Raw genomic sequence first — 25,893 nt, 5'->3', positions numbered from 1 at the left:
TACTTTTCAGATTGGTCATTCTCCTTTCTGTTTATCAGAGTTAACAACTGACAGTTTAAGTTTCCTTTTGGGACTCCATCAAATTTTAATTTTCGCTTACGTTAAGATTAATTAATCTGTGCTTTAGAGACTAAAAGTAACAATTCTTCGAGATGTCTCTTTTGTCAGGTTAAGATATAAGAAAACAGTAGAGTTTTAACATACATTTGGTTTCAGCTTTTTTATGTTATATTGAAAATGTCACTTTATAATCAATATATATTATATTATATTATATTAATCAATATAATAAATAATTATTAAAATGATCATTTTTAATACTGGTATTATATTTAACAGAGTGCTTACAGCCATTTTATTATAACTGGTATTTTTATTTTGTGTACTTTTCCCACATCTTTCACCTTTAGATATTGTAATTTTAGTGCCAACTAACTCATTTTACTTTTGTAATTTCCCATATGATAGTATCTCCATTAGTTAACAAGTTTTTAGGATTATAAGCTGACCTATATATTTTCTCCTTATGAAGTCCTATGGAAGTTAATTGAATAAAATATGTAAAAGATAGAAAATATGTTTTTAATCAAAAAACAAAAAAAATATTTTATTTTTCTAGTTCTATTGATTTTAATTATGTTTAATGCTGTCTGAAAAAGAAATGATGAGAAGAAATGTTTTTGTAGGATAGCAGCACTCTAGCCTATCTCTCAGTGTAATGTAATACTATGCATTTCCGATTTTTATTTTCAATTCTTGGTGCATTTTACAGCAATTTTTATATTCGTTTATAAGAGAATTAATCAGTAATTAGAATTTATTTTCTTTCTGATAATTTTTTTCTGATATATCAAGAGTACTGTTAACATTAAAATAATATATTTTTTTAATGTGTTGTATTGTTGAGTGATATGCCATAAATCTAATAATTTGCCGTTGTGTTTTCTAAAATAACCAAAGTACATAATGCGTAGGCCAGACAGGGCGCTAATGCTATGGACGCTACATTCACTATGTTGCCTACAGTGGGTGGCCAAACTGAAAGCTGTAAAAGCTGTTTTTTTTTTGACAAAAATTGTTGGTTTGGTTGAAGATGTGTGTTGGCGAATAGTCTGTCGTGAGAGAGTAGTGATGGTTATGATGATGATCTTCTGTCACTTTCATTATGTAGTAGTAATAAATAAACGGAAAAGGAAGTGGGTGCATGATGTGAATTCTTGTGCATGATCCCACACATTGTCCTTAATGTTTTGATTCCGGTGTTCTTCTAAAGATTTCTTTTCTAGACATGGATATTTTCTAATTTCTTCATTCTCCAATAGTATCATTTTTATTACACATGGCGTCGAACGTGCTGAAATGAACAATCAGCAGTTCGATATCCACTGCACGTGCCTGTACTCGAGGACAAACTAGAAAAGCATACGACAAAACTTTCTGTGACGTACAATACGTAGCGTACTGTACTGTACATACAGTAGCATACGTAGCCCTGTGTCTGGCCGAGGCATTATCCTTTTCTGATGTAACATCGAAATTTCAATCTTAAATAGAATATTATACCATTAACAAATTTACAAAAATAATAACCATTATTAAACGTGGTGATTATTTTTAAAATTTAAAATTAAATAAGAGTATAGATGTTTATCATAGCTATATAATGTGAAAAGGTTAGACGATACAGATTTGGCCAATTTACTTTTAACCTGAAATTGTGAAAAAAAATATTAATCTGTCGTAGATATCCGTAAAATATTAATTATAAATTATATAATCACGAGAAATTCAAACATACACAACGTTCATTCAACATACAAAACATAATACACAAAATATCATCAATGCTATTTAAAATATTCAATATTTTTAGAAGTAATGTAAAATAAAAAGTCTTTTTCTGTGCTCATGTTTAATTAATTCTTTAAAAAATATCAAATAAAAAATTTCAATAATGATTAGCATATATAAATAAATTTAGAGAATAAAAAGTCAGTAAAAGAATATGGTTCATTAAGGCAATTATTTTTCTGTTTTTTTTTTTGTGTTTATGGAGTCGTTCGTGTATCAGCAAAATAAATGCATTTCATTAAACTTTAGCTCTATGTAATTAATGTGCACAAGATTGGTCTCGAATGTCGTCATAAAATTCTTAATGTAAATTAGTCAAATACTTTTTAAAAAATATGCGACTTTGGAGCGGAGTAATCATTTTTTCTGGAAAATCAGTCATATTTCTAGCATCGTAAACATCAAAATGTTTGATGGAAAAGTATATTAGAACATATACATTTTGCGAAAAACAGATTTTTAATTATTTTGAAAATATATAAATTTAATTTACACTTTTAGTATATTAAAAATTTAAGTTATTGAACTGTAAGAAACTGTTCATCTGTTAGGATAGACGGCTAGATGGCCGAGTGATTAAAGATCAGCCTACCACTCTTGGGGATTCGAGAACGAAAACTGACGGGTATAAAATCCCTAGGGATTCTTTGGGGATTTTATATCCAAAGAATTTGTTCCTCAAACCTGGTCGCCCGTTATGGGCTTGGCCGAACCCACGATGAGCTTGATAAAAGGCCCTCTTAGTGACCACGGGATGGAGAGAGTCAGTAGAAAAACTATTTCGTTATGAACTTAAGTACACACGTTTGACATTATGATTTGATACATAAGAAAATATATGATACAAATCCGATTCATATCGTATTCTCATGCAGTTATATAAATTGATGATCTTGGGGCAAGAACATGTTAATTTCTCTGTTGAACATTGTTGAAATTCTACATAGAGCTGATATAATTTCCAGACTCATGATCCATAACTTCTCATAGACTGGTCTGTCAACTTTTAACATTAATCATCTGTGATCTGTCCTAAAATACAGAGCATATTCGGAACTTCAGAGTTATTTTCCCAAAAACACGAAAAAAATGTGTTAATACACTATTCCTGCCCAAATGTCTTTACTTACAATGAATGACGTAAGATATTGAAATTTTAAAAAGTTAAGATTTTATCTTTCTTGATTGAAATATCTATTGAAAAAAAATAGTTGTATATGTTGCCACAAATTGTGGCATGAAAAACAATGTGATATACTATTTCCTCGATTCTAACACGTGTCACACGAGTTTGAACTTGAATTTCAAGATTATTTTATTGAGAAAGATTTTTAAATAATAAATTTTATTAAGTTTTGTTAAGTAACAAGAAATAAGGGAAATAGAAATGCCATGAACCAAGTAATATTTGACAGTTTTATTTCCTATTTGCGAACAGTAGATTGAAGAGTCAATAGCAAAGTTCGTTTGAACAGAAGTGATATTCAGCAAAATAGCCGAAAAGTCTGTTATTGATACATAACATCACAGTCCGTTTGCGATGACTTCTGATTCTTGTTTTGGGCTGCGAAAGTAAGACGTCATCGATCTAAGACTCATTTTTATTTCGGAAACGTAAAAATGGATTTAAAAATGCCCCTTTGAAAGGAGGAACACGATAAATGCCATATACTGTATGTGTATATATATATATATATTTCAGTTTTGATTCTTTCCTCCTATGAGGTACAGTATTAAAAAGGCCTTAATAAAGACCTTTTTAATACTGCAATACCCATTGTAGGTGCTGCAGGCCCACAATGGGTGGACCCATTTTCACCACCTTTCCTGGCCTGTATATCCGGGACAGAACCCTCTTCGAAAAATTCCCGAGTTTCCTTTCCGTAATTTGATCTCTGTTCCTGTGGAGCAGTAGGCTCCTTAAGAGTTATTTAATTTTTCAGGTTCAAAAAGTTATACATTGTTCTGTAAATCTTTTTTTTTTTTTTCGAAGTTTACATTTGATATTTTGTCGTTTATTGTTGTAATGGCAAAGTTTGGAAGACATCAATTGGCATCTAATTTGCATATAATGCACAGTACAGTACGTTAAGCGTCACCTGTTTGGTTGTGGGCGTGGAGTAGTCGAACAGCTGTTGACTGGGCGAATTTCATACGACACATTATGATTGTTTCATTGTCTAATTTTTACTGGAATGAAAATTGGATGGAACTGGAAATCGGCGAGATTGTTGTGAGCAAAAGGAAAAACTAGGAGTAAGGTTTGACCTCTTTGTTCAGCATATGAGTAAGTTTTATCTAGGAGCGTGATATGCTTTAGAAAAAGCCAGATATTGTTTAGAAAAATAGTTTATAGTTTAGAAAAAGCCAGATATTGTACCTTCAGTCCTGAAAGTGAGTACCAATAAATCCGAAAAACATAGGAGGAAGAATGTAGACTTGTGTTAAGAATGCGGAAAAAGTTTCTACGATGGAAAAGGATGAAGTTACGAAAGAATCATCCGAACCATTTTTTTTACCGAATAAATCGGAGAAAAGGAATTGGAAATATGTCAACGGTGAGTGAAAGTTTTTTTTTTTTTTTTCTTCAAATGCCGGTGTAGTAAGTAGCTGCGCCGTTGCCATCTTGTTTGTGGACTGGAAGTGCCGCCATAAGGACTACCTAAGTAAACTTTACCTTTCAAGTAAAGCACTCAATATGAAAAGTGCATTTTATAATAAACATATGCAGCGTAGGTGATAGGAATATTTATTCTTTACAATTATATAGATTGATATTATTTGTATTTACTCCGTGATTTGGTTTAAATTTTCATATTTGTATTAATTTGTAATTATTTATTCTTCGAAATGTTTGGTTAAACAGTATTTGTTTTCTATTGTAAATTGTTTACTTAATGCAATACGTTATAATTAATTAATACTCTCATTAATCTGTAGATAAGATTTACAATTGTTTGTGATAATGGTGAATAATCAAAATTGACAAGAAACAAAATCTTCAGTTTACTGCTATGTCAAAATTTAAAAATTTAATTGTAAACGTCGTCTTCTATGCCGATTACGGCGCCTTACAACGGGAAAAATTGGAAGATACAAACTAAACGGACTGAGAAAACCGGCATGGTGTTTGTTACGTGCATTCCACGTGTTAATTAATCCGTAACCTTTGATTTAATTTCACTTTAAAGTTAAATTAGTCGATAAAATATATAGTGAGAAAATCTTCATATTCACTAAATGCTGTCTGTATATGCTATTTTATAAAGATGTCGGCGACTTCCGATCTAACTTCTTTTAAAAAGAGCACTGTTTCAGGAATAATATACACGATTGCTCCGTTATTCGCATATAAATTGGTCGAGATTGCGTATCTAGATAATTATAGTAACAATTTAATTCGTTTAAGCCCATTTTCTCATTAATCTAATTGTTAATCTTGATGAATATGACATAGAATAGATGGAGAAGTTTGAAAGGATACGCATTCGTCAAGATTAAAAAGAATAATTTAGAATAAGAAATCAGAGCAAATTAGTATTTTTTTTAGCAGTATTTTAATTTTAATCGTTTTAAGCAGGAATAATTAATGTCTGATTTCCTAATGGAAAAAATTAGAGTTTGTTTATTCTAAATGCTGACTAAAACGGTTAAATAAAGTTACCATTTTACATATTTATACAATGATTTTCATGAATAAATATTTTAGTAGTAAGATTCCGTGAATCAAACAATGTTTACAATAAAACGTTTGTCCTTCATAGCGATTTGTCGTAGATGAAACAAATATATAATTCCTTACCAATTCATAAAAAAAGTGTGTGAAACAATTGTACATTTTAATATATTTTATTAAAAGATATTGTGAAAAATATCAATGAAATGACACCGGTTTTCATACATCAATATTTTTATTTGATCTGATCAACTGTAGCGAAGAATTCAGTGTTACATTCTCCTATAGAAATGTCACATTTTTGATATACATATTTAACAGTTTTATGACAGTTATTGTAGGAAAAAATGCTTGATATGAATAAGAAATGGTTTAAAACTGATGTTCGAAAACATTGTCGTTCACCCTGTTCATGTTGGATTAATTGAATGATTAGTTTGTAATTCATAATATAAACAAATATGTAGGTGTGTGTGTGTGTATATATATAAACAATTCTTTTAATAAATTCTTCTAGGTCTAAATACTTTTCAGAAGTTTGCTGCTTTTTATTTATTTATTTAGAAATTTAATTGTTTGAATTAAATACTTTTATTTTTTTAGTGAACATTTTAATTAAAATCAGTCTATTTTTAATAAAAGAAATACTATATGATTTTAAATGTAGTATCGAAAGTAGCCCGTGTAGCAGTGTAGGCTTATAATATTTATAGAAAATAAGAATGAATTTTAATATTATGAATTATTGAAATACAACATAGAAAAATATCGATAAGATAAAGTTTAGTTTGTCTTTCAATAGTTATTAATATTCCAAATTTATGTTTAACGTCTAATTTATTGCTTTGATTCTGTGAACTGAATTGCGAATAATTAATTGCTAATCAAGTTATTAACTATATCAGTGACTAATAAATGATACCTCATATCTGAAAAATTCGTATTGCAGTAAGAACTTTTAACTACTATAATATTATGTTTAAAAAAATTAGACAGCCACCAATATTTTTCATCGATGGGATCTTGAAAGACAGAAAAATAAATAAAAAGTTTGTTTATTTTGAGAAAATTTAATTTTTAAAACAGATTTTTGCTTCTGTAAACTTGCAAGTTTGAAGATACGCGGTATCACTTCTTAGTCATCGATATCTTTCAAATGCATTTAAGAGAAGTAATATATTATTTTAATTCCTAACGTTAAAGTAGCCATGTTTTTAAATTAATTATTGTTTGTGGATTTTATACATAGTCTATAGTTGCCATAAATTATAGAAAATTCTGTTATCTCCAATTTGTATAATTCGTTTTAAACTACTTTAGCATTTATAGTGAACGAATTTGAATACTTATTACCGAAAAGCATTTTGTAAGCAGAAATTGGCTGCAAGTTTTAATTATAAAGTAATTAATTNGATGTGGAATAATAAACTATATACATATAGATATATATATTTCAGAAATTTCTTTCCATTTTCATTTTTTCTTTTTTTATTGGTATTTATGGTTAGTTTTCGAGAAGATTTTTCGAAAACTGTTTAAAATATGCTAATTTCTTGCCATCGGCAAAGAGTTCTCGAAGCTCTCCAGTAAAATATATATCAAGAAACGAGATTTTCTGTAAGATTAACTTTAAATTCTAAATGCATTCCTGAACACTGATCCAAAAGTATGGATTTTAAACGTTATATTTGCGTTTAATAAACAACCAACATTAGATTGTAATGATAAATTTACTATATTTTAAGTTTAATACGAATTTATTTTACGTTAAAAATTATAATTCAATTTTTTTATTTATTTATTTAAACTATCTTAATGATCAAGTTAATTTGTTTACAACATTCATATTTTGACCAAATAGTAAGACCCAATATTCATGTATAATTGAGAAATATAATTCTTCTTTATTCTTACATATGTAAAATTATTTAAAATAAAAAGTTGGCAAATTTAATTTAAATTTCAAGTACTGTATTATAGATAAATAAACTTAATTTTGGTATTATCAATTAGTTAAGAGAAATTTTTGCACAAATATTTTTATTACCATTTGAGTTAGCTTAAACATTATTATAATGTTAGTTTTTTTTTGTAAGAATGTTTTTATTTCAGCTTTTATCTGTGACATCTGTGTTCTAATACTATAAATGAAATCCCATTCTCCTATATTTAATGATTATTGTTAATGGAGATCCTTTTATATTTTTTTTTTGTCCATTGGAAATTATTAGTATTGTGGTTTGATCTGATTTAATATGAATTTATCTTTACCAGAATATTAAGTTTAGTATGAATGAAATTCATTGTCAGTCTGTATTTGATATGCAAAACACGATTTTCGGTGATCAGGTTCGATCATGGAAATTATGCTTTGCATATAGTATATCAAAAATATTATTACTGTAAATATTCAATTTATAAAATACGTCAAACTTAGTATGTTATTGGTTGATGTGAAGTCCACGTAGGTTTGGCGAGACGTAGGTGGACGAGGATTGGCATTTCAATGTTAGAGTTCGGTTAACATGTAATTCGAAATGTGTGGCGACTTCAATAACAGTTATATTACGTCGTTTAATGCAAATCACATGAGCAAAAGTAGAAAAACACATCATGATCAGGGGAGCGTTTTTCGACTTTAACATTGTCGTGATTGAGAATGCATAAATTGAGGCACCAACAATGTTCACTCCAACTCAAAATTATTTTATAGTCGGCGTTTTTGTTCGCTGTGACAACGCCGAAAGATTGGTTAAGACATTTGACATGTGCATTGAAAACCGGAAGTTTTTTTACTGTATTCTGTGGGCACTAACGCGCAAGGCGGCCTTTTTTCCAGACCCATGAGGTGGTGGGCGACCGGGCTAGACACATCCTGGAAAGACCACCCCGAAAAATTGCTGGATTTTTCAACCTGTCCGGATTCGATTGCGGGTCCCCAGAGTGGTAGGCCAACGTCCTAGTAACTTTCAATACTATTTCGGTACTGATTCTTTTTTGAAGTAGGCGAGCAAGTAATATCGCGCTGAAATGCAATACTTCTGCACAGAAATGAAACCCAAGTTAACAGGAAAACTCAATGTGTGACATGAGATTAACATTTTCATGCAAACCTGTTGCGTACTTACGGGGGTGATGTGGATGTTGGATCTTCGAGATGTTTATTTACTTTTAAAATTTTTAGAAAGTTTTCTATAAATAAATGGTACTTTATGGTACGCTTAATTTTTCGTCATTCTGATTTAGCTCTGTACTTTTTACATTATCTTCTCAATCTTAGTTACGCCATTAATGATGAAAACTGAAGCGTATAGGCGACCACATTAAGGGGTATGCCGGACAATTGGAGTCGGATTAGCGAATCTATTGTATCTCTTAATAGATATCCACGAGTAATGTTTCGAGAATTAGGTTCGCAGTCCACTGGTTGGGAAAATATGTTATAATTTTGCTATCAAAACTCATGTTATTTATGTTACTTTTGCTGGTTTTTAATTTTCGTAATTAAACTTTGATTATCTTTTTCCGTTTTCTTCGAAAATTTTGGAAAATTCTGTGCTGCACTTCCATTATCCTCCCTGCACCACGCTATTGGACATTTATTGGCATCATGGCTGCGTTTAGTACATTATAAAAAAAATATCATACCAAACAGAATAGCGCATTGTAGAGAGTATGAAGTACTGTATATAATAAACTTTTAACGTTTTCAAATCAGATGTTAAAATAATGTATGTAAACTGTTGTAATTAATATTGTGCCCTTTAAAGTCGCAGCAGTTTCTTTACGTTTTGCGTATGACGCGACTGAGTTGTTCAAAGTCATTTTCGGTCTTTCAATTAAGGAACTGGAAAATTTAGTTGCATAATTGACTCCGAAATAACGAGGAGGGGAGATTTTTTTACGGTCTGTAGATATTCACTGACCACTGCATAATGAACGTTGATACTGACTAAAAGCAGAACTGTTCTATTAAAATAATAATCCCAGTGTTCTAATAAACATTACAGTAGTCTTACTGCCATATTCTGTAAGAAAAGAGATGACAAGCAATACAAACAATTCTATCCATTTTAATCTGTAGAGCCTTCAATTGACCCAAAGATGGCAAATGATTTAGTTGAATCTGACGATCCATAGCCAGGCCTTTCTCTAGTTACATGCCTATTTTGTTATTTAACCACGTTTATATACTGTATATGAAAGTGTCTCTCACCTTGGAATGCGTTTCAGGCAAGTATTCAATTGAAATCTGTCTTATAATTCGTCTTTACATCCTCATTTTACATCGGATTTAGAAATGAATGTACTGTATTTAAAAAATTATGTTAAGCATTGAAATTCGTTTTCGTAATATGTACTAATTCTCGATAAAATAGTTTTATTTATTTTTAAAGAATATCAATGCCGAACTGTTCACAGAATAAATCAGGAAGTAAATAATTTAAAATATTGTATATTCTTCAAATTGCATTCCATTCATCTAACAAATTAGTTGAATAGTTTAGTAAGTTAACAAATTCTTCTGTTTTGGGCTTAGAAAAATAAATATTCGTTACTTTTTTTATTATTGTTATTGCCTGTTCTTTTTCTGGTTAATTTGCTTGCTCGAGACCTCATATCTTTGTATAAAAGAAAAACAGAATGATTTGGAAAACGTTGGATAAAATCTTAAACAAATTAAGTTTGCGTTACTGTTAAACATCAGATAATTATCAACAGATATCTTTATTATGTATTTAGAATTTTTCTGGCATGTAGTTCGATAAAAGATAAGAATAATTCGATCAATTTAGACTAACACTGGCTAAATTCTTTATCAGTCGCCTCCAGCAATCGTCAAACTCGCAAACTCCACGAGTTTGACGAAAGTTGGAGACTTCAAAGGTAAGGAATTAAACTGGATAGATCATGGAACGGATTCGATTTCGAATCCTTTATAATTTTTACAGTTGCAAGTTTCAAAATAATTTGAATAAATGTGAAATGAAGTATACCTTAATTAATGAGACACTATAAAGATTCATAGCTAAAAATTCTTTGCCGCTAAGTACTTAAAAATAATTATTGACTTTTCGGAAAAATACGTTGACATTTAATTAAAATTTTGGTCTCCTGTTGATAATAACAGACCCTTTATCGACAGAAGTATCGAGTTTTCGTAAAAGACGAAAAGAAATCGTTTACATGAAATTACTGTTTTGGGAAAAATTAAGCATCAGTTGGAAAACAGTGTTAATGAAATCTACCTTGAAAATTCTTACTTATTCTTATCCGATAGCTAGAAATTCCTATCCTCCTTGTTTTCTTTGATAAAAAAGGCAAGTCAATAATGATTTGATGTGAGAAAATAGTTTTTAAAATCTTTTATATTTGATGATCGTATATTGTTTTGACCATAAACATTATGTATGTATAGACCTAATGTATATAAAAGCTGGACCTTTTATATCTTTTCAATTTCGAATATTTTTTTTTCCAGGCAACACATTCCCGCCAAAATGAAGATCGAAATTAACTTCGAAGAATTCGCCAAATCTCCTCCGAAACCGTCTAATAAATAAACTTTTTTCGAAAACGGAGCGACGCGACTATAAAAGTATTTTCGTACGAAAATATTGGATCAAACTGGTAAATAAATCACTGTTTAACGTTTTATTTTTATCATTCTGCAGCTGTATTCCAAATTACCGATGGCCGCATTTATTTACAAGCGTACGATTTTTAAATCCCATTTTGTTTTTTTAAGTAAAAATGATTGTTATCGGTTACAATGTACAACTTTCGTTCAGCGTTTTACATACGACGACTGTTTTTATCTGTACACGAATTTCGGTCTTCTTCAACAAAGTAGCTCGCTTGCAAACAGCTTTAGAATATCGTCGATCGGCACGTTTGGCTTCTTGTTCATATTTACAGGGAGTTAAATAAAACCATCGGTCGAAAAAAATTACTTTTAAAATTCCGGATTAATAAAAACAATAGATTTACACTCGTAATTCTTCCAACTGCTTCGAATAGTTTTTGGGAATAGATCACTTACTAAGGCGGGTCGACAGTTTATATCGCGTCACAGAGTAGAAACGAGAACGACGATGACGGGATCGACTCTTCTAAACAAATATAATTTTCTCGAATTTACGACAACAGACTAAGTTTTGGTCTAAAATTTTTTAAGGCCTTTTCCATTTCTTCAGTATTGCCAGATATGTATTTATCGTCACTACCATTTGGCTCGCCCGAAACCAGCGGGATATTCGCCAAATAGCAGGAGAATCGATTTTATATATATATGTTTTTTCCCCTCTCGTCTTAATCGACAACATACAACGGTTATTACTATACATTTCAAGTCCTACACAACTGGACCTGGCTAGTAGAAAGATCCAAGTTTGATTGTAACTGCGTCCACAGATGCGAATCGGCATTGTTTCTGAGCGCCGCTAGCTGTTCCTCCCCTAGTTTGATCTTTTCGTCGATTTCTCGAACGTCGATAAGCAATCTCGACTTTCTCTTCACGAAGTGGTCGTAATAGGAGTATTCGTCGTCCCGCAGATATTTATGTAAGAAAGTGGAAACCTGTTGGCTTCTTCGATCTATGCTCTCTTTAAGGTGCCTGGCTTCTTCGTGCTGTTCGCTTAGCTTGTTTCTCTTGGCTTCCAGAAGCATCTTGACAAAAATCGACTAATTAATATTTCGATCGAAAGACGGTAAAAGCTATAAAAACGATACTTACTCTTTCTTCTTTGCTGGCTTCTTTAGGTAAATTCATCAACGCATTCTGAACCCTTGCTAATCTACCGGACAGAGAGAGTAACAGATTGATGATTTTCTCCAGTTCCTCGACGTGTAGTCGAAATTTTTCTACTTCGTTGGGTTTAGCTAGTTGTTCCACCTTCGACGTCACTTCTCGGCCTAACTCCTCGTTTTGAGCTACTTCGTCCTTGATAGCTAGCTGCTCCATTCTTAACATTTCCAGTTTCCTTCCTATGCTAGCTATTAATTCGTCCTGCGATATATATACATATATAAATTCCCGGCTTAATTCCGACTTAAATTTATTAGATATTTTATGCATCGAGTAAATATATCGTAATTTAGCAACGTTTCTCGAGTTATTCGTCTATTATCGCGCATTACAAAGATTTACAATGCAAATTAAGCGTAATCGGTAGCAATTGTTAAAGTATAAAAATTCCGAATATTAATATGGAGTAATTTTTAAGTGAATAATGATGATTGGCATGAATTTTATTAAGTTATTTCCCGACGGAATCCGAGTGTAACTTGTGTTATTGGCCATAATTTTCGTCTTACACGACACATTAATGACACAATTAAAGTCCGTTACGAGATGCGGTGAAATATTCTTAGAAAACTTTGTTTCCGGTAATTGCTAACTGTAAAATTAAGAACTTCCAAACAATGCACGATATCTCGAGAAATTTTATCGACTCGGAAATTATATTACATCAGTAAAATCTTGAAATGTTTTTTTATTTATCTATCTATTTGGTTTTTCAAACCTTTAAATTTTTATCTTCAGCAACAAGGCAAAAAGGTAGCTTAGATTTTATTAATTTTCCATACCTTCTTTTTATTTAATTCCGCTTCATTTATCCATTCGTACTTAGTAACTTCTCGGCAGTAACGTGTTAATAACTTTGCTTTCGGCTCTATTACGGAAAAATATGGGCTATCGAGGGGCATTCCGGATGATTCCCTGTTAGACAAGTAAAAAATTTTTAATACCACTGGGAGAATTTTCTATTAGCTGTAAATATAATTTTATACAATCCCAAGAGTATGGACAATTAGAAATTCATTTTAAATATTAAAAGAAAAAATGAATCGTTTATATAACGTTGGAGAGAAAAATAAGAACGGATAGTTAAAAATTAATGTAGACAGAGTTTCTAGATATCTCTTGGAGTAGGACTAATATACAGTTGAGATAACTATAATAAATTATGTGGAAGGGTAAGAATGATGGAAGTAAAAGTCAATGTAAAGGGCTCCTACCACCATCCATTGATCGCTGGTTTTGGCTGGCATTTATCACTCGCTCTGCCTAGCTGTAATTGTCTACGAGGATGATTTCTGAGTGCCGTCTCTCCGTTGTTTTCTGTTTCCAAATCTAGTAGTCCCGCCATATAGTCTAGCATGGTCTTTTGATCCGAAGCTGGCACTAATATATCAAATAATAAAAAAATAAAAGCGAGATTAACATCAACTGGTGTTATTCATTATTACTGTCCTTAATAATAAACTATAAGGTTATTATTATTATTTTAGGAATTCGATTTTAAAAATCATTTACTATATTTTTAATCAGATGTCTCGGATAATTGATTATTTTCCGATAAAATTCCATATAATTTTAGTTTAATAAGTGAATTTATCCACAAGAAATAAATGATGGAAATGAGAGGGTACTGTCTAAAAACAAACGGATGAACGAAAATTTGAAAGATCCGCCGAGTCGTCATTAATCGTCAATTATTTATAAAATGACCGACGGTTAATCGAGTATTAAATAAATTCAGCGCGCTCTCTCTCCCCGAAGATATAATAGAAGATCCAACGAACCGAAAATAAGTGAATTCCAAACGTAAGACAGACAGAGAAAGGTTAAAAGCGTTGCTCTTCGTGGTCACTCGCCTTCAACCGAGTGGAATCTCGTCTGAAATACGTATGGTATCGCCTTCTATCCTGCCGGATCGATGCGGATAACGCGTGCGACGATATCGATTATTAATTTCACTCGCGTCCCATTATTGTTTCGATAATTTTTCCTCTTGCCCTGTCGAGGATTTACAAATAGAAACTGCAGTCCGGTTAATCGAAGACGATTATTCATTACCTTCCATTAATCGGGATGACAATTTAGCACTTGTTTTATTGTTTTGACTCCACCCCGCGGGCGGCCACTAAAAGGGCCTTTATTTCATGTCCATTGCAAGTTTGGCCGAGCAGTGAGACGGGAAAAACTAGATTTACTTGCTAGAATTCGATCCGTGCCCACCAGTGGTCGAGTGGATAAAACCTTAGAACACTGGCAGTTGGTCGTGGGTTCCCGTGGAGTTTTCCAGGTTTTCTTCACGTTAGCAACACCTAAATAAAGCCAGTTTCCCATAAAAGACTCCCGAAAGGCATTTCCCTTGGTAGATCGCCCACGTGTCGCGTTGCTATATACCAATACAACCAAAACCGAATTCGATCCGGGAGCCCCTAGAGCAGCAAAACGAGCGGGTCAAAAATATTCAAGGAGAAAAATGAATTAATTAATAATGACAATAAGCCGAATACAACGAAATCCCCGTAAATGTATTTTTAAAGCCGTTCATAAATAGTTCACACGAGAGTTGAGCTAAAAGTGCTCTCTATTGGCAACCGTTCTGAAAGCAGGAGCGGTAAAAATCGGTTTCGCCTGAGGCGCATGTTACCAATCGAGCCTGGACTAGTGGGTCTTACCTAATAAACTTTTAAGAAGAGAGTCGCCACAACATTCGACGAAATCCCTGGAGAGTCGTTCACATTCCAGTTCTTCGCGGCTCTTTGTGATTTTCCTGGCTAGTCGAGGCGTCTCCGACGTTTGAGTGGCGCTGTTTGTCAGACATACTTCGACTCGAACTCGATCTGTCGTCTCCTCCGTCTTCGAATTTTCCGACGTATCCTCCATTTTCTCGGTGGCGAAGGAGTCTTCTCCCGCATTCGTTACGGAAGACGAACTTTGGAGATTCGAATCAGATTCTGTATTGTCGAATCCTGATAATCGCGAACGATCGAGGCCGGAACCGGCGGACGAATTTATTTGTGTCTCGATCGTCACCGATTCAGATTCTCTCTCTTCCGCAGCGGTGGGATGAATTCTACTTTCTTCTTCGTTTTTATGTTTCGTTCCTTCAGGAAAATTAGAATTCCGTTGACTGGATACTTGCGCATTCACGGCTTGGCTTCTATAAAATAAATTTTCAAACATGTTAATTAATTGATTGATAATTTTATAGAATAAAACTATCTATAATATGTATGATTGCGATTTATAAAGGTCTGGAGGAATCTAGTTCGTTCGAGACATATTGAAAAGTCTGGATTGGACAATAAATGTACTATATATTTTTATTTGTACATAGAATCTATATATTATATGCTGAAAAAAGAAAATCAATACATGTAAAGTACTATGTACTGTACTCTACAATATTACAACTGAACTCTGTACTACTAGTAATAGCAATTTTTAGACACTTTTAATTCAAGTGCTCAATCACTAGCAGCTAATAAGCAATTGCAGAGGAGAAACGCTAATCGTCCAATATAGGCCTATATATCGTAAAGTCGTAACCGCTGAAAGCAATATTTACTAACCGCAAATAATGATTTTTATGCACTTAGTAAAAAATTGCAGTTATCAATTGTATCTCCATAACTGAGTGATATTTCGAAGTTATTTCTGATTCTCTGACAAATATTCATCACTATCGTAACATTGATCTAACAGAATCAGCGATGCTTCATTACTTAAAGTTAGTCCATATTACTGATGCCATATTAATATCTCTCTAATTGCGTGTATTGTCGACTATAACATTATCATTGTACTTGTATTCCTTGTATTTAGTATGAACATCTGGCTAAATTGTTAAAAAAAGTTTTGATAGTAACAATTTTATACGTTAACCAGTAACTAAGTTAATTGTCTTACATGAGATTATCATCTGATAACCTAAGAAAATAGTCATATTACAAAAACAATACCGTCTACCAACCTGTTGGTTAACTGAAACTTTTTAATTTTCTCAGTGTTTATTTAAAGGAATAACAGTTATAGTTATATAATATTATATTATATATATAAAGGAGTTTCGCTTGGGTTTTATTCCATGAAAAGTTTGGAAATTCTCGAAAACGCAAGATTGTCTTCTTGCATAAAAACTTCATTAAATCAAAATCTGTTGTCTATTTACAAATATGAATATACACTTTCACTAGCAGATAACAGTTTCTATGTACAAAAATTTAAATTTTATAGGAGAGTGCAAACTTTAATTCAATAGATAAAGATGATTTTTATTGTTAGTAAAATTTATTATGATTTGAGAGAAAAGTTTTTCAATAGAACGAGCTCCGATGCAAATGATATTAGAAGTGTTAGCTTTTGCTTCGCATCTTGCAGGAGATAAATGTCATGACAGTAACGATATATATTAGAGTAATGATTCTCGGACCGTGGCCCGCGAATTTAATAGTTTTGTAATAGATCTTATATAGTGGATCACGTGAGGCGAAAGTCACTGATCTGAAGCACTTTGTTTCTAATTTAAATTTAGTATAAAGCTAAATAAATTGAAAAAAATAGCCGTCAGACGAGTGAAATATGAGAAAAGCTGTGATTTCTTTTTTTTAAAACTATTTTCGATTTAAGAATGTTAAGTGCTTGTTCTCATGGAAAAAAGAAATGACGAGCTACTCGAAAATAGTGTTACGTGCAGTGTTTTCAAGTATGACGCCGATAATATAGGAGTTTATCTGGGAGAGAAATTTTAATTTCATAAATCACAAATTTGAACAGTAAATATATGTAATATAAAAATAATTGCATAGTTTTTTAAATAAGCATAAACTAAATAGCCAAAATCGAATTTTTAAATCAATAACTCAGCATATAAAATTTTAAATATATAATGAATAATCTGTGTTTGTTGTTTCCGTTTGATTAATTTTCGGGATTCTCGGAGCTAAAGTGATTTCAGGAGAAAAACATAAAATGGGACTAACAACAAATCGATTTCTTTGCCGAACATTTTAGGATAAACAGAGATTTTTATTGCTAATGCCAATTTTTATCAAAATTTTCTTATGATTTTATCAAACAATTACTATGGGTTGTAATTTTCACAAACCAATAAAAATTTCTCCATGAATTGTGATGATACATCAAGTTAATATAAAACTTAACCGTGATTATTCTACAGAGTTTTGCTTACGTTTGCATATTTTAAATTATTATTATTATTTTTTATTTAGTACTGAATTGTGCTTGATATGTTTTTAATTTTCGAATAAATAAAATGAGGATTGCCAAACGATCTGCCCGTATTATCGAGTTATAGTAAGGATAATTTAATAATTAAATATAAAGAATTTTAATAAAAATAGGCAGTTAAGTCGCATCTCGTGATCATTTAAATACTGTATTTATTATAAATTAATTTCTAATTTAGAATTTCTGGAAGAAAAGAATCGGCCCTGAGCGGGAAACGAACCCGCAACTTTAAATTGAGGATTAATGCAGAAAATGTGTCCAGAATGATGCTAATCTGAGGAAGGAAACATAAAAAGAGGAATTGAAAAATTATTTACTATAAATGCAAATTACGTAATAACTATAAACTGCATTATATATTATGCATCTGCAGTGATTGATTTGTTAATGGGAGGCATTGGCGCACTTTGGGTTGTTCGGTCAATTCCGCTTTTGTAGACAATTATGGACGACGTGACCCGCACTTACAAGTTAGGTCAATTAGTACGAGTATAATAGTGGAGTTCGAAATACAAACGTGAATGAAAAATCATCGAATCAGACACGAATACGTGTGAAGGATACGACGTTGTCTAGACATTGATTTATACAAACCTTTTTTAAAGTGACGGCCGGATGGCGAGATTATTAACGTGTCAACGTACCGTTCTAGGGGATTCGGGATCGAATTCGGGCATGCAGTTTCCAAGAAATTTTTCACCGACGGTCTGTTCCTATCCCTCATTGTGGGCCTGGTAGAACCCATGGATATGGAAGAAAGGCTATCTTAATGCTCGCAGAACGAAAAGAGATTAAAAATAATATGTACTGCACATCTGTATGCACTATTTAAAAACGTTTTTACAGTACACACAGATGTTAATATAATTTATAATAATAAAACTTTATCTCAAGGCGCAGGAACAGGTCCTGCCATGGCCAGACCACTTTCCGCTGCGAACGTTACAAATAGTTCTAATTTCAAATCACCCGCTAGCGTACAACAATGTCATATCAAACAAATAACTTCCCTCCTATGGAAAAGTCTATCTTTAAGGTACATTTTTCTCCTATCTCGACAATAGATCTACGCAGAGGAATTTAGAAATTAGAAAAGTTTAAGTAATTAGGTAAGAATTGAAAGTGAAATCGTTATAAAGGAAACCCGATCTCCGTTTTTTGGGCTGGAACAAGTTTTCCTCCATACTGTTCTATCTTAAAATTTCATTATTATTAAATTGACAACCACACAATGAGATAGGGGAACAGAACCAAAACCGAAAAAGTTGGGAGGTGGATATCATGATCGGGTGTTAAAATAAAATAGCGAGATTCTCATTAATCGGAAAGAGAATACAGTTTCTATATCTTTATCATTAATGAATTGACTTACTTATGATTGAAGAAAGAATATCATGATTTAGAACATCGTATCTTTCATTCACAAATCAAAGATATTGTAGCTAATTGATTATAATATGTAATGGTTTACATGATTTATACTTCTTGATGTAGCCCGGGGATAGCTAATTGTACAGACTTATCACACCTTGTAGATTAAGTGATTTATACTGTTGTTTTTTTTTTATATTTCAAACACGAATATCTTGAATATTTATAAACTTAGAAGTATAGAAATTAAAATAATTATTTAATTCTTTACACAATTTAAATTAAAATTCAATTACATTTCACGATACAAATGAGAAAAATAAAACTGGATTAAGCTCCTCTGTTTAATGTTACTTTCTAATTTATTCCTATTTGTGAAAATAAATTCCTTATTTTTATCCATTCAATTATTTATTCATTTTATTAATAAGCACTTAAACTTGCGATTTAAAAATATTCTTAACTTTTTCATCCAAATAAATAGAGGGGAAAAAATACAGTACTTTAAAGGCATTTTCTGATAATGTTTTAAAAATTTATGCATGAATAAATCGATTTTACGAAAACATTCATGACATTTGCATCTTAACATAAAAAATATTTCATATGTGCAAATATTTGCACCTACAAAATAAATACAGAATCAAACAAAAACTAAGATTCCAACTTCTCATAAAATATCTACGGCCGGATGGCCGAGAGATTAAGTTGTCAGTCTACCGTTCTGGGGATCCGGAATCGCATCCGGACGGGTCTGAAAACTCCAGAAATTTATCGGGGTTGGTCCATCCCGGATATGTCGGGCTTTGTCCCATTGTGGGTTTGGCCGAATCCACGATGGACTTGATACAAAAGCCCTCAGTACACACATGATGGAAAGAGTCAAAAATTATATAAAGTATAATATAGTAGAGTAATTCTCAAAGTACGGTCAGCGGTCGGCAGATCGACCTAATCATTTTTCCAAATTCAATTCTATGCTATTTAGCCAGAAAAAAAAAGAAGAGCCTTTCCATTCATCACACATCTCACGTTAGGTTACCGGATGGACAGATATTTTGGCACACAATCTATCATTATCTAAAGTGATAGGACATAGGATAAGAAGTGGAGAGGGGTTAGGTGGTCCACGGTTCATCTGTGACTCGGTTTAAGTGGTCCGTGGATCGATAATTTTGAGAAACACTAGTGTAGTAGCCTATTACACATTTTGCTATTTACCTTTGTATGAAACACAAGTAGAACCGTTATTTCAAATTTGTTTTTCTCTCTTCAGACTTGTTTTTGCTTCCCTTACTATAATAATCATTCAACTATAATGATTGATTTAATTTAAACCACGGATATTTTTCATTTCAGTTAAGCTTTTTGCCATTTCCGTAGAGAAGTTTCCTTAGGTCACGAAAAATCAACAGTCGGCATCAATTGATAAAGTTTTGACGTGAGGTAAATTAATGAAAATATCTTCCTCTTAGGATTTTGTAATTCTCCAAACTATCTTTTACTGCTGAAGATAAACTTTGAATATTCCAATAATTTCCGACGTCCGTTGAGGGCATTAAACATAAACATTGTCGCTGCGCATTAATTAAATTATTAAATTACCTCTTACAAGTTGCAGTTCGTTGTATCTCCGGCATATTTCTATCACAGGAATTTTATTCGGGGATAAATTCGTGTAATAGAGAAAAATGGTTTCGTTGATAGGCGAGTGCAACATAAAAAAAACCTTTCCTTAATTTACAGTTTATTAAATTTCTAGATTATTATCTGCTCTAGTTCCTTAATTTTGACAGTGTTAGGTCGAGAAGTCTCATCATTATTTTATTTATTTTTGAAAATTCTTGTTAAATAAACTACTTGATATTTGTAAAAATAATTCTCTCTTTTTATTTGGCGATATAAAGTAATATTTACAGATTAAGAAACGAAGAAATAATAAAAATATTTGTCACAGGATTTTTTTTATTCGTTAATCTAAACATTAATTTGCTTCTGTAAAAACAAAGGAAGAAATATAAGGATTATCTCTAATTGTAATTAACGTCATTCTTCAAGAATCCAACATTCCCTTTTCCTCTCTTTTTTCTCCAAGCAATTAATAATCGCGACGATCAATCGAAAGAGATTAAAATAAATACAAAGCCAGATTAATTCTCTGATCGATGTTGGACCAACACCGGATAAAATGACGTCAGTCTATCCTTACTAAATATTCATTACAGATTTTGTTCATAAAACACGAACTTGGAAGTTTTTTGCCCATGTTTTTACGCGAAAGACGAAGCACCATCAGGCATAAATGTAAATATAAAATTTTCCAAAGCTGATCTACATTCTTTTCTACAAAAATTTTACTTTTTCTTTATTCTGTTTTAGAAATATGTGATATAAATAAAAACATGCCCACCATCTATAAACTTTCTCCAGTATTAGATTTTCTTCTAACCATATTTTGTTACTTCCTTATGTTAAAATATGCTTTTAACCACAACGCATTGTGTCTAAACTTTTTTGTCCGTTGTACAATGAAGTATAAATTATGTAAATTGAATGTTAAAAATGAATTACATAGAAAAATGCAACTTACGTGTTTGCGGACGACGTTTTGACTTCAAATTCCGGAGGAGGAGGTAATGGTTCGTCCGAATGATGTACTTCAGTTTCCGTAGTCGACGGAGGAGGAGGAAGAGGTAAATCGGGACTGGAACAATTCGAAGGGAGGGAAGAATCAACGGGAGTCGTTCTTTCGGGTTTGGTGTTTGCTAATGAGGGTGGACCATCCGATTGCTTAGACGATTCTTCGATACGGAGTAATTCAGCATCGTCCTCTTCGTGATCGGAAGGTACGGGAGGAGGGGGTCTTCGTGAAGAAACCGGACGAGGAGGTTGGGGAACCGGTTTGTTAATGCGTTTGGGAGGGATGGTCGGATATTCTCCATTTCCCAGTTTCTGTACAGTTTGGCTGTTTTTCAACGATTCTGCTATAGTTACGCCATCGGTTGTAATGACTTGAAACACCGATTTGTCGTTGCAATGATGAACTTCTTTCAGTTGAACTTTGCGAGGTTGTTTGTAGCTCGGAGATTGTTGTTGCTGATGACTAAAAAAAACACAATTCGAAGCCATTAATCCTAATGTATTTTTGATAAATCAATGAAAATATTAATGAATAAATACATATAAATTGTTAAGTGTATATATACATATACAAGGATAGACACGATCAACTGCATCAAGAAAGATACCAAGAGATCTTAGCAGTCTATTAAATCTAACTCTGGAATGGATGATGATGATAATGATAATCTTGAAATGTAAGCATAAGCAATAAATATAATTATAACACGTATAGAGTATATATAAATTTTTAAATATAGAAGAACTGGGAAAGATACTTGTGAACATACATCATCATCTCCACTTTACCAGATAAAAATCGCAAAATGGCGATTATAATATTTGCTGTAAGATCTCTTCGTCCATTATTGATTCGGCCATAATTAACCATGTAGAAAAATAAGTAACATAATCTCGATAACTGCCACCAACTTGAGATAGAATTACATTATCGTAACCGAAATCTCGTAATGTATCTGTTATTGCAGTTGGTAGTAATTGGTTCGTTAATTTCCGAACATTCAAAACATTCTCGGAGTTAAAATAACCGAACTAAAACTCCGAAATTATAGTTTTATATTTCGTCGTCTACTCGGATTTCAGATAGACGTTAATTAATGCATTAACTTCTCCAGAGTTTTTCTTATAACATCTTATATTTCTGTTATAAGATTTAAAAGAAGTTTTTGGAACGTTACGTAAGTAAATATAATGCCCTATCGATAAAAACTGACGAATCGATTCTTTACAAAATGAAATTCAGAACAAGAAAAACAGAAGTTTGTTAAGTGCAAATAAGTTTCTTGTAGATTATAACCCATTAAACATTAAATTTTCTTTATAATTAATAACTATTATATAAGATTTTATAAAAGAAGTATCATAGAGGGATGCGCATTATCAGTAAAATAATAGTAAAAGTGGCAGTATCACAAGACGTTACCGTCGGAAGATAGCTTTTAAAAATTGAAAGGAATTCACTACCATCATCGAATATGACGATAATGACGATGATGAGAGAAACGGAGATTTTAAACCGAAAGTAATGATCTTTTTCGTTAAGTAATCGATTGTCATAATAACGTTTTGGACTCTTCGTGATTAGCTCTTTTCTGCCATTGTATTACTCTAGGAGAGCAATTCTAATTTTCAACTAAAAGAAAGGCAAGACGTCTGATTACTGCAATTCTAATATCTAAATTTCTTTCCTCTCGATGGCGAGGGACTATTTGCGTTATTGCTGTTCATAAGGAAATTTCTCCGCGCTCGAAAAAGCGTCATTACACAAGTAGGCAGAAATCAACTCTTAACGATTCAGGTTGCTGATTACCGTGTCGATTTTCGACACGGTCACAGAGATAATTAATTACGATTTTTATATAAATCGTTCGCTTTCATCTTCGGCTAAATCGGCATCTCGTTAACGGATACGCGAACGAAGCGGAACAAACTAAGAAGGAAAAAGAAAAAGTGATATATAAATTGAATTTGACGAGAAGCGTCACCGAAAGAGACGGATCTATTTATTTTACTGTCGGGCGAATAGAAAATTGCACGTGTGTTATTAACACGTGAAAAGAGAAAATGACGTTACCGATCCGTCCATCCGTGTTGGCATACTGCGCTAATTACGTTCCTTAGCAGAGTTTCTACGCGCAGTTAATTCGACTGGTCCATAGCCACAACGCAATTAATATCGTTAATAGCGTGCAATTTTCCCTACAATAATAACCACTTTGTACCCAGATTCATCATCCATTTTGTAGATACTCTCCAACTCGTCACTTGTAACGCTTCACAAATAAACGATTATTTTGGTTATTTGTTCTAATAGTTATGGAAATGTTGTGGATTTCATTCCTTTATTCCCGTTAATTGCATTGGAGATTAAAGTGGATTTCCAGTCGGAAATCTGTTTGGTATCATCATTAAACTAATTACATACGGGGTCTACAAGCCAGAACCAACCCAAACGTAAATGATATACCGTATTATCCAAACTCCATAATGTAATATACAATAACAACTTTTAATCTTTCTTTCGTATTCGAAAAGCGTTAGAGTTTTCGTGTCTTATCGGTCATTTATCATTTAACCGAACTGGAAATCCTCAGCGTGGACGTCTGCAAATTCTAAACGTAGAGGTCCACCTCTCTCGTGTCGACCGGGAGTTGCCGTGTGTTTGTTTGTTTCTTTCTCTCTCGACGCGTATCTACTTGTTACCTCTAATCGAACAAGTCACCGCGACTTTCGGTCTTTGATATTACATTCGGAGTTTGTTACGTTTTAAATCTATAAATAGTTTTTTTGAATGTAACAAACTTCGTAAGTTCTCCAGCACAACAACTCTATTATATTAACATACTTTTCAATCATCTTTATACTGTATGTGTTGTGTGTGTTAATGTAAACTCAGAATGGAATTGTTATCACGCGAATGCATGATTTGTTTTCAGATGTCTCCATAAATAATTAAAAGAAAATCTTTATTTATTTTTAGATTTGTAGAAAGATTTCAAATTTGACATTTTCATTTGCATTACGTGTTCCTCTACCGTGTAACTTGTCGTATTATATTTAACGACAGATTAGAAATCGACAAAAGGAGAAGTTCGATGGATGTCCGAGGCAGAAGTGAAAAGAAAGCGAGTGACTAATTATTCATGGGGGAAGTTTAGCGTTCGACTAACCAGTAACACAGCCATTCTCCAGAAATCAATTTTTCGATCAATTCTTTCTCATTTCTATCTTTATGGGGTAATGAACATAGCATTCGATAATGAAAAGAATCACGTGATTTCGGTTATCGTTTTTCCTTGTTGTGGTTTTCGTTCGGTCGTCGATAAAGTTCGATTCTTTTAACTTTTTCCATCGGATTTTCGGCGGGTCAGGCTTTACTCATATCGAATAAAAAAAATCAAACGATACAAATCGGCCATTAAACTAAGAACTGGCAAGAGTTCGGTTAGAAAGATAAGGAAAAAGCATTAACTTTGTACAGGGATGCAACGTGCTGGCCAACACAATGTTTTAGTGTTGTTCGAATATTCGAAAAGGGTTTTTATTCTTTCTAAAGAAGAGAGCCGAGAAAATTAATTGGTGGATTTAACGGAACCATTTGTGTAAGCTTAGGCTTAATAGGCCAAGAACGGAGCGCCAAATAAATGCGAAGGTTATCCATTTCTAAATCCCGTCAAAATGGCGGCTCGCATATTAGAAACATTAAAAGGAACCGAGAAGAGAAATTTAATTGCATCTGCCAGCCATTTCTTGTTTTTTTTCCACTTCTCTCGCTTTTTAATGACGGCAAAACTTTAGAATGTCCTTAAGCAATTTTAGTCACGTGGAAGGAAATATCTTTAAATCCCGAGCTCGCTAAAGATTAAGAACAGCGTTATAAGTTCTGGCCTAAGAAAAAGTCAAACATCCTAAACATGTTTTATTGAGATAAGAGTTATTAAATAGCTCGGAATATCTTCTGTTTCCTTTTTTTTTCGCAGTTTTAAAACTTTGTTATCGGCAACTCGTATAATTTTTAAATTTCGAAGAAAATTAAGAAAGGAAAAAAAAATCTTTAAATGCTGCTTTTTTATTATTATGTTTTCTATTTAAATAATATATTTCTTGTATAATAAAGCAAACGATCCAACTATTTTCATCCATAGAAAATTGATCGATTGATGATCGACTAATTTCGATTACCGAATGTCTTTCAGTAAAATTCGAAAACTATTAATCATTATTTTTCTAAATTATTATGAGAAAATTACTATGAATATTTTAATAAAATTCCTAATTATTTTCTATTTTTAAGTCAAATAAACTT

At 32.2% G+C, this 25,893-nt stretch overlaps 2 protein-coding genes across 5 annotated transcripts in view; one reads left to right on the top strand and one right to left on the bottom strand.

The window, feature by feature from the left end:
- LOC111613633 (deoxycytidylate deaminase-like) overlaps window positions 1-25,893 on the top strand; it is a 94,477-nt gene that overhangs the window by 58,334 nt on the left and 10,250 nt on the right. For 2 of the 4 annotated variants that reach the window (XM_023355007.1, XM_023355000.1), the window contains exon 6: window positions 11,010-11,130. In XM_023355007.1, coding sequence (XP_023210775.1) covers window positions 11,010-11,091 — 82 coding nt within the window. In that variant the 3' untranslated portion in view covers window positions 11,092-11,130. Of the gene's footprint in view, window positions 1-11,009; window positions 11,159-20,306; window positions 20,845-25,893 lie in introns of those variants that run through there. The other 2 variants (XM_023354997.1, XM_023354989.1) reach the window with 2 other exon arrangements.
- Window positions 11,164-25,893, bottom strand: part of LOC111614164 (protein Shroom1-like) — a 58,032-nt gene continuing 43,302 nt past the window's right edge. Inside the window, exons 4-10 of the mRNA XM_023355546.1 lie at window positions 21,538-22,050; window positions 18,221-18,307; window positions 15,002-15,486; window positions 13,550-13,715; window positions 13,118-13,250; window positions 12,264-12,536; window positions 11,164-12,196 (exon numbers count right to left, since the gene is read on the bottom strand). Coding sequence (XP_023211314.1) covers window positions 11,876-12,196; window positions 12,264-12,536; window positions 13,118-13,250; window positions 13,550-13,715; window positions 15,002-15,486; window positions 18,221-18,307; window positions 21,538-22,050 — 1,978 coding nt within the window. The 3' untranslated portion in view covers window positions 11,164-11,875. The remainder of the gene's footprint in view (window positions 12,197-12,263; window positions 12,537-13,117; window positions 13,251-13,549; window positions 13,716-15,001; window positions 15,487-18,220; window positions 18,308-21,537; window positions 22,051-25,893) is intronic.

The sequence above is a fragment of the Centruroides sculpturatus genome, unplaced genomic scaffold, assembly GCF_000671375.1.
Source record: "Centruroides sculpturatus isolate CEXI.00-Female unplaced genomic scaffold, Cexi_2.0 scaffold2, whole genome shotgun sequence".
Taxonomy (NCBI): domain Eukaryota; kingdom Metazoa; phylum Arthropoda; class Arachnida; order Scorpiones; family Buthidae; genus Centruroides; species Centruroides sculpturatus.
Note: the sequence above shows the minus strand (reverse complement) of the source record. Positions and strands in the feature narration are given on the sequence as shown.